Below are 10727 nucleotides of genomic sequence, written 5' to 3'. Positions count from 1 at the left end.
CTGCAGCTGGAGTCTCTTATAATCAGGTAATTGATGCAGAAGGAGCAGAAGGAGTTATAATCAAGTAAGAGCAGCAGAAGGAGGATCTGAGCCTGACCCTGGACCCGCAGATCCTGGCGGGTCAGCTCTTATTATCTGTATTACAGAAGTATAACCGAACACACCGGGAACACACACCTGAACCACGCGCTTTGGCCCGGTTTGTCCCGGGTTATTACTCATCAGGACCGGGTCCGAGGTCCGGGTGTCCGACATGAACCCTCCAACCGGAAGAGAGGAACCGGACCAGCCAGGTAACCCTAACCCAGGTAACCCTAACCCTGTGGTGTAGTCTCGTTTATTCTAGTGGGTACACTGTGATGTCCCCCTCCCAGCCTCATACACCCCCGTCCTCGAACAGCATCTGGACCACCGCCCCCTCCCAGAGCAGCAGCTCCACAACAGGCCCACACAAGAACCACCACGCTCATGCATAAAGCGGTTCTGTCCAACTCCTGTTAGTTCAGTTCCACATTCAGCTAAATTTGATCTATAGTTGGCTGAACCAGGAAAATAAGAACAGAATAATACAGAAATAATGTCAACTCCAAACTTTTCTCTATGTTTAAGAGCGAAAAAAGTAAATTTACATTCTGAACAGGTTTACATCTACAAACGATCCTTTCTAAAGATGTGAATAACATGAACAAACTGAAAAAATCAGTGTAATTTAACACTATTCTGCCTCAGTTTATCATTTACACATGTTCATTATAACTTACAGATCACAGTGGATCTACAAACACACAAAACATTAAATAACATTTCCATTTATATTTGTGCATTTGGCAGACGCTTTTTTCCAAAGCGACTTACAGGGGAAAACCAGTCAAATCACTCAATCAATCAAATTTTATTTATATAGTGCCATATCACAACAAAAAGTTATCTCAACACTTTATATATAGAGTTGGTCAAAACCAGACTCTAAGCCAATAAATAAATAAAAATAACAGACAGAATATTGGTAAAATTGTACTGACTCCTCTTAAGACATTTCAGGTTGTTCATATTTGTTCAGATTATTCACATTTTTTGCAAAATTATACTTTGTTTTAGTGTAAATACATGAAAATATTTTCATTTACAAACAGAAACATTGTCAGTTGTTATTATTTCTCTGTTATTCGTATAGTATTTGATGGTCCTGCCCACTGCAGCTCAAACTGGTCTGAATGTGGAACCTGAACTCAAAGTATTGTTCATATCTGAGTGTAATTTTTGCACTTCACAAATTCATCCCAAGGGCCGAACTGGACCCTTTGGTGGGCCGAATTTGGGCCCCGGGCCGCATGTTTGACACTTGTGGCATAAAGTCTACATTCACACATAAGTGAGATCATGACAGACTGGTTCTGTATGATTGAAATGTGAGTATATTGTAAGAAAGACAAGATGTGTACCTGTCATTAGCAACTGGACTTTAATTAACTATTCACCAGCCTGTGACTGGACTGTCCACAGCCGGACTGACCACAGCCAGACTGACCACGGCTGAACTGTCCACAGCCGGACTGTCCAGAGTCGGACTGACCACAGCCGGACTGTCCACAGCTGGACTGACCACAGCCGGACTGTCCCCTGAAGCGGCAGTAGTAATGGTGGACAAGCTGAAACTGTGTCATTAGCCTCTGTTTTCTTTTCCTTTTTTTCCACACTGTCCGTCACTAGTGTGAGCCCAGTCGTTCCAGCGTGCAGCTGGACTGCTTCCTTAGTACTGAACGTCAGAAGGCCCATACGGTCCAAAAGTGTGGCTTTGTAACACAGAGACATGGAATTTATGAACGGTGAAGTTTGGTTCTGTTTCAGAACACTACATGACTCACTCTGCTTCATCTGGACCGGCTTCAGCAGGAGGGGGCGGGCTTTACCTGAACGCCTACGAAGTCTCATTTCCCCTGGAGGAGAATATGGACCCGCCCCCTTCGTACCACCTGACCAACGGCACTCAGATGACAGACGGTAAACCACGCCCACCACAGAGAAGACCACTGACCATCGACTGTTTATATAACACCAACTAGCAACCATCGACTGTTTATATAACACTAACTAGCAACCATCGACTGTTTATATAATACCAACTAGCAACCATCGACTGTTTATATAACACCAACTAGCAACCATTGACTGTTTATATAACACCAACTAGCAACCATCGACTGTTTATATAATACCAACTAGCAACCATCGACTGTTTATATAACACCAACTAGCAACCATCGACTGTTTATATAACACTAACTAGCAACCATCGACTGTTTATATAATACCAACTAGCAACCATCGACTGTTTATATAACACTAACTAGCAACCATCGACTGTTTATATAATACCAACTAGCAACCATCGACTGTTTATATAACACCAACTAGCAACCATTGACTGTTTATATAACACCAACTAGCAACCATCGACTGTTTATATAACACCAACTAGCAACCATCGACTGTTTATATAACACTAACTAGCAACCATCGACTGTTTATATAACACTAACTAGCAACCATCGACTGTTTATATAACACTAACTACCAACCATCGACTGTTTATACAACACTAACTACCAACCATCGACTGTTTATATAGCACTAACTAGCAACCATCGACTGTTTATATGACACTAACTAGCAACCATCGACTGTTTATATGACACTAACTAGCAACCATCGACTGTTTTGTATAACACCAACTAGCAACCATCGACTGTTTATATGACACTAACTAGCAACCATCGACTGTTTATATAACACTAACTACCAACCATCGACTGTTTATATGACACTAACTACCAACCATCAACTGTTTATATAACACTAACTACCAACCATCGACTGTTTATGACACTACCAACCATCGACTGTTTATATAACACTAACTAGCAACCATCGACTGTTTATATAACACTAACTAGCAACCATCGACTGTTTATATAACACTAACTAGCAACCATCGACTGTTTTATATAACACTAACTAGCAACCATCGACTGTTTATATAACACTAACTACCAACCATCGACTGTTTTATATAACACTAACTACCAACCATCGACTGTTTATATAACACTAACTACCAACTATCGACTGTTTATGTAACACTAACTGGCAACCATCGACTGTTTTATATAACACTAACTACCAACCATTGACTGTTAATAATATAACACTAACTACCAACCATCGACTGTTTTATATAACATTAACTACCAACCATTGACTGTTTATATAACACTAACTACCAACCATCGACTGTTTTATATAACACTAACTACCAACCATTGACTGTTTATATAACACTAACTAGCAACCATCGACTGTTTTATATAACACTAACTACCAACCATCGACTGTTTATATAACACTAACTAGCAACCATCGACTGTTCATATAACACCAACTAGCAACCATCGACTGTTTATATAACACCAACTAGCAACCATCGACTGTTTATATAACACCAACTAGCAACCATCGACTGTTTATATAACACCAACTAGCAACCATCGACTGTTTATATAACACTAACTACCAACCATCGACTCTTTATATGACACTAACTACCAACCATCGACTGTTTATATGACACTAACTACCAACCATCGACTGTTTATATAACACTAACTAGCAACCATCGACTGTTTATATGACACTAACTAGCAACCATCGACTGTTTATATAACACTAACTAGCAACCATCGACTGTTTATATAACACTAACTAGCAACCATCGACTGTTTATATAACACTAACTACCAACCATCGACTGTTTATATAACACTAACTACCAACCATCGACTGTTTCATATAACACTAACTACCAACCATCGACTGTTTATATAACACTAACTACCAACTATCGACCGTTTATATAACACTAACTAGCAACCATCGACTGTTTTATATAACACTAACTACCAACCATTGACTGTTTATAATATAACACTAACTACCAACTATCGACTATTTATATAACACTAACTAGCAACCATCGACTGTTTATATAACACTAACTAGCAACCATCGACTGTTTATATAACACTAACTAGCAACCATCGACTGTTTTATATAACACTAACTAGCAACCATCGACTGTTTATATAACACTAACTACCAACCATCGACTGTTTTATATAACACTAACTACCAACCATTGACTGTTTATATAACACTAACTACCAACTATTGACTGTTTATATAACACTAACTACCAACCCTCGACTGTTTATATAACACTAACTACCAACCATCAACTGTTTTATATAACACTAATTACAAACCATTGACTGTTTATATAACACTAACTAGCAACCATCGACTGTTTATATAACACCAACTACCAACCATCGACTGTTTATATAACACTAACTACCAACCATCGACTGTTTATATAACACTAACTACCAACCATCGACTGTTTATAATATAACACTAACTACCAACCATCGACTGTTTATACAACACTAACTAGCAACCATCGACTGTTTTATATAACACTAACTACCAACCATCGACTGTTTATATAACACTAACTAGCAACCATCGACTGTTTATATAACACTAACTACCAACCATCGACTGTTTTATATAACACTAACTACCAACCATCGACTGTTTATATAACACTAACTACCAACCATCGACTGTTTTATATAACACTAACTACCAACCATCGACTGTTTATATAACACTAACTAGCAACCATCGACTGTTTATATAACACTAACTAGCAACCATCGACTGTTTTATATGACACTAACTACCAACCATCGACTGTTTATATAACACTAACTAGCAACCATCGACTGTTGATATAACACTAACTACCAACCATCGACTGTTGTATATAACACTAACTAGCAACCATCGACTGTTTTATATGACACTAACTACCAACCATCGACTGTTTATATAACACTAACTAGCAACCATCGACTGTTGATATAACACTAACTACCAACCATCGACTGTTTTATATAACACTAACTAGCAACCATCGACTGTTTATATAACACTAACTAGCAACCATCGACTGTTTATATAACCCTACTCCCCCCCCATGTGTCCCCCTTTGGTTTCAGACCCAGGTCTCCAGGATCCGCCCCCCCATGCCCCCTACAGTCCCTTCATCCTGGTCTCTAATCTTCGGGCTCATCTGTACGTGGCTCTGGAGAAAAACGTGTGGATGCAGAAACGCATCGAGGAGCTGGAAGAGGAGAGGAACTATCTCCGATGTCAGTTAGACCGATTTATAATCAGCATGAGGAGTCCGACTGAACAGGGTATGGATCTGTTTCGTAGATCAGAGGGTATGGATCTGTTTTCTGGATCTGCTAAAGGTTAAAGATAAACACAAGGAAGAACCAAAACAAATGGAAGTTCTTTCTTCACGTTCATTGTGAACAGATGGACTCACATGAGTCCTAACCCTATCATCTATTTGATCAGTGACTGATTGGGGCGGAGACTCCCAGCGGGGGGTGAAGGTCCAGCCCACTGTTCCTCCAAACCCCCCCTCCCCAATGACCACCAGGTCTGGGATGACCCTCAAACGCCTTCAGGGACCAGGTCTAAGGCCCCGCCGTGGCACCGCCCCCATCCCAGGTAACTCTAATCCTGACCCTGACCTTAACCCTGGGTAAATGATAACCTTAACTCTAACCTTAACCTTAACCCTTACCCTCACCCTAACCCATAACTCTAACCCTAGTGAAGCAGGAGTTCCACCTGGAGGAGGATAAATATTACACCGATGCTGAGTTTGTGGAGGAAGAGGATGAAGAAGACGACTCGTCTGTGGAGACGAAGAAAAAGGGCAGAGGGCGAAGGAACGGAGGAGAACCACGGATGAAGATGAGGAGAATCTTCAGGATCAGCCATGGACGGGAGAGGCAGAGAGGTGAGGCTCATGTGACCACTGCACACATCATAACAGGCAGAGGTGAAGGTTATGTGACCACACTCATTACAGCAGGCAGGGAGGTGAGGCTCATGTGACCGCCACACGCATCACAACAGGCAGAAAGGTGAGGCTCATGTGACCACTGCACACATCACAACGGGCAGAGAGGTGAGGCTCATGTGGCCGCCGCACGCATCACAACAGGCAGATAGGTGAGGGTCATGTGACCACACGCATCACAACAGGCAGAGAGGTGAGGGTCATGTGACCACTGCACACATCACAACAGGCAGAGGTGAAGGTTATGTGACCACACTCATTACAGCAGGCAGGGAGGTGAGGCTCATGTGACCGCCGCACGCATCACAACAGGCAGAAAGGTGAGGCTCATGTGACCGCCGCATGCATCACAACAGGCAGAAAGGTGAGGCTCATGTGACCGCCGCACGCATCACAACAGGCAGAGAGGTGAGGCTCATGTGGCCGCCGCACGCATCACAACAGGCAGATAGGTGAGGGTCATGTGACCACACGCATCACAACAGGCAGAGAGGTGAGGGTCATGTGACCACACGCATCAAAACAGGCGGAGAGGTGAGGCTCATGTGGCCGCCGCACGCATCGCAACAGGCAGATAGGTGAGAGTCATGTGACCACACGCATCACAACAGGCAGAGAGGTGAGGGTCATGTGGCCACACGCATCACAACAGGCGGAGAGGTGAGGGTCATGTGACCGCCACACGCATCACAACAGGCGGAGAGGTGAGGGTCATGTGACCACCACATGCATCACAGCAGGCAGAGAGGTGAGGGTCATGTGACCACCACATGCATCACAGCAGGCATAGAGGTGAGGGTCATGTGACCGCCACACGCATCACAATAGAAAACACACTATTAAAAAAAACTACTAATATTGCTAGGTCAGGTTAAGCCTAACGCTAACCCTAACCCCTTCCATTAGGGTTCGGGTTAAGCCTAACCCTAACCTTGTTTCTAACCCTAACCCTTGCTTTCGTACTGAATCTCCTCACAGCAGTAGTGTGTCATGGGATCCAAACCCTGACCCTGTTGGGTTTGTCCCTCCACAGTGAAGGACCCAGATGGGGTTCTGATCCGGTACAAGAAGATCCTGTCCACCTACCAGCGGGTCCGGAGTATGTCCAGGGCCTTCCAGATCCACGGCGTGGACAGAAACACCATGGCGTCCACGTCACCCATCGCTGAGCTGCTGCTGGTGGCACCAGAGAAGGTGAAAACGGGCGGCCATGGCTCAGATGGTAGGGGGTCGTCCAATAACCAAAGGGTTGGCGGTTCGAATCCCGCTCCGTTCCAGTCATGTGCTGTTGTGTCCTCGGGCAAGACACTTCCCCCTCCTTGCCTCCAGTGCTCCTACTCACACTGGTGTATGAATGTGTGTGAATGTTCGTTGGTGGTGGGAGGGGCCGTAGGTGTGGATTGTGAGCCATGCTTCTGTTATGTCAGTCTGCCCCCCGCAGGACAGCTGTGGATACAGATGTAGTTTACCACCACCAGAGGGAGAATGTGAGAGCAAATGAAGAATGGATCCTCTGTATGAGCTTTGAGTATGCATTCATAGAAAAGCACTACAGAAATCCAATCCATTATTATTATTATTATTAAACCCCCAGGGTTAGGGTTAGGGGGTTAGGGTCTGATCACATGCTGCTGTGGAACAAACCCAGACATCAGAACACCATGTTGATGAACTCAGACTGTAGGAAAAACAGAAGAAGAAGATCTGAGGCAGTGAACGCTGATGGGTTCAAGGACACAAACAGGATCTGACTGCAGCTGGCAACCTAACCCTAACCCTGTTCCTATAACCCTAACCCCTGACCCTGTTCCTATAACCCTAACCCCTGACCCTGTTCCTATAACCCTAACCCCTGACCCTGTTCCTAACCCTAACCCCTGACCCTGTTCCTATAACCCTAACCCCTGACCCTGTTCCTAACCCTAACCCCTGACCCTGTTCCTATAACCCTAACCCCTGACCCTGTTCCTATAACCCTAACCCTGTTCCTATAACCCTAACCCCTGACCCTGTTCCTATAACCCTAACCCTGTTCCTAACCCTAACCCCTGACCCTGTTCCTATAACCCTAACCCCTGACCCTGTTCCTATAACCCTAACCCCTGACCCTGTTCCTAACCCTAACCCCTGACCCTGTTCCTATAACCCTAACCCCTGACCCTGTTCCTATAACCCTAACCCCTGACCCTGTTCCTATAACCCTAACCCCTGACCCTGTTCCTATAACCCTAACCCCTGACCCTGTTCCTAACCCTAACCCCTGACCCTGTTCCTAACCCCTGACCCTGTTCCTAACCCTAACCCTAAACCCTAACCCCTGACCCTGTTCCTAACCCTAAACCCTAACCCCTGACCCTGTTCCTAAGTCTAACCCCTGACCCTGAATGTGCTACAGGTGGCGGACGTCGGTGAGTTTGACCCGTCTAAGGAGAAGCTTCTGGATTATGCCCGACGCTGTTATAAGACCATGGACGAGCAAACGCACGCCAAAGTCCAGAGCATGAAGAAGACGCACAAGCTGCTGCCCATCTCCTATAGGTTCAGGAACTGACCAATGGGAGGAGCAGCAGGAGGAGGAGGCACCGCCCCCTTTTTTCAGTGTCACTTAAAGAAACAATAATAAATGTGACAAGTCCAACACAGTTAATGTGAAAACAGTTCAACTCATTTAAGTGTTTCTTTAGTTTAGTCAGATGAAAGTTAAAGTTAGAGGAATCTGAGTTCCAGTTGTGGTTCATCTGAATTCTCTTTACAGGCCTTTTCATTTATTATTATTATTATTATTATTATTATTAATAGTTGCAGGTTTTGAAACTCGTCCATTTGTGTTTGAATATTTGGCTGTAAACTGTAGTTTCTTCTGCCTTTTGTTTTTGTTAAATATGATCAAGAATTCTGTTGTTTTCATGTATTTTTGTGACACTGCAGTTGATTGAACTGACACATTCATCTAATGTCTGTTATTTTAAGTTGGTCACGATGATGCATTTATGATTTGGATTTATGACTGATAATACTATGTATGATGCATGAAAGTAAAAGAAACTGGAGTGGGAACTGCACTGGTTTGGTTTTGAATAGAACTTTTTTATTTATGTGACCATTGTCACATTGATCCAAATATGAGACTAGATTGAATTACATTTATGCATCTGGCAGATGCTTTTTCCAAAGCGACTTACAGGGGAAAGCCAAAAATTAAAAAAATAAAATAAAATACAAGAATAGATTAAGAAGACATAAAAACAGCTGTACAATTTAAAAGTGCAATAAAAATACCAAGCAAAACAACAAAATAACCATAATCCATTTAAAATGGACTGTCAGTGCTAGGATAGGAGGTGTTCTCTGCAGAGCTGGGTCTGGGAATGGGTCTGGGTCTGGTTAGGGTCTGGGAATGGGTCTGGGTCTGGTTGAAGACAGGCAGGACGCCTCTGTTCTGTTGAATGAGTGCCTTTAAACCCATGCTTGTTATAAAACTGTCACATTTAAAGGAAAGCTGGCCCGTTCTGTTTAATCCAGGACTGAAGCGCCCTCTGGTGGCAGAGCAAAGTAATGCACTGATGCATGATGGGATGGATGCTCCTTGTGTCTGAGGTAGAGGAAGGTCGATGTGCTGCTGGAATTCATTCCCTCCTCCAGGAGGTATTATGATCACTTTGTTTTGTGTGTGTGTTTGTTTGTTTGTTTGTTTGTTCTCATCTTTAGTGTAAAACTCTTCCACCCATCTTTCCCAAATCTTCCCCAGAGATAGGCCTAGGCCCTGGGACCAACCCATTAACTTTTGGTCCCAGTAGGCCAAAGTTGAAGGTCACAGCAAGGTCACAACATCTACAGCAGGGATTAAAGTTCTCCATCACCACGACGGATTTCCGTCAAATGGAAAAATTGAGGGGGGGAAGTCATATTGAAGTAACTTCCCCACGTGTTTCGCGGAGTCCAGTCGGCACTGGGTCCCGGGTCTGCAGACCTGAATCTGCAGGTGTTGAACACAGGCACAGGGGGGCACAGGGGGCTGACAGGTTTAACAGTGATGAGAATAAGATGACTTCTTTATTTTTATGTTGGGAGGACAGATTGATGACTATTTCTCTTTGGAAGGAAACTCTGCTCATTCTGTGCCTTACAAACACATGGACCAGTTCAGCTTCACTGAAGTTCAGCCTCCAGACTAACTGGAGTTTAGTGCGAACAAGGAGCTTTCATTCTGAAAGAACCACAGCGAAAAGGGAAGAAGACACAACTGATCTGCATGGACCTTCATGTTTGGGTTCAGGGCTGATCTCCTCTTGCCGGTATATGACTAGAGTGTGTGTGTGTGTGTGTGTGTGTGTGTGTGTGTGTGTGTGTGTGTGTGTGTGTGTGTGTGTGTGTGTGTGTGTGTGTGTGCCCTTCCCGTGCGTGCGGCTGTGCGCGCCGCGGCCTTACGCGGTTACGCGCCCGACTGCATAAGTGCTTTATTTGGACCCGTTTAGCATCTTATTTCTATGTGTGTGGTACAGTACGAAGATAAAACTGAATGAATGAGGAACACCCTTGGTATTTGCAAAGCCACTGTATTTTAAATACCCTCACAGAGGATCTGGAACGGAATATTATTTTTGTTTCAGTTGACGGAATTTCTTCCAATCAAAAGAGAACACGATATTGGCGGGAGGGGGTTGTGGACGCAGGTTTGATGACGTACAGATTATTTTGGCTAGCATATACGACATCATGGACACGT

At 43.9% G+C, this 10727-nt stretch overlaps 1 protein-coding gene across 2 annotated transcripts; it reads left to right on the top strand.

Annotated features, from left to right (window-relative positions):
• Nucleotides 1-169: 169 nt before the first annotated feature.
• On the top strand, nt 170-8698 carry LOC115416007 (coiled-coil domain-containing protein 106-like). Of its 2 annotated transcripts, none has more exons than XM_030129708.1 (7): nt 170-293; nt 1849-2001; nt 5121-5321; nt 5488-5643; nt 5750-5938; nt 7035-7195; nt 8397-8698. In XM_030129708.1, exons 1-7 carry the CDS (start codon nt 254-256, stop codon nt 8550-8552), a joined length of 1056 nt encoding a protein of 351 aa, XP_029985568.1. In that variant the 5' UTR covers nt 170-253; the 3' UTR covers nt 8553-8698. The 2 variants fall into 2 exon arrangements, with proteins under 2 accessions (XP_029985568.1, XP_029985567.1); XM_030129707.1 differs by having other exon boundaries at nt 170-308.
• Nucleotides 8699-10727: the final 2029 nt, after the last annotated feature.

This window comes from Sphaeramia orbicularis, unplaced genomic scaffold (assembly GCF_902148855.1).
Source record: "Sphaeramia orbicularis unplaced genomic scaffold, fSphaOr1.1, whole genome shotgun sequence".
Lineage (NCBI taxonomy): Eukaryota > Metazoa > Chordata > Actinopteri > Kurtiformes > Apogonidae > Sphaeramia > Sphaeramia orbicularis.
The sequence above is the reverse complement of the archived record's forward strand: the minus strand, read 5'-3'. Positions and strand labels throughout refer to the sequence as shown.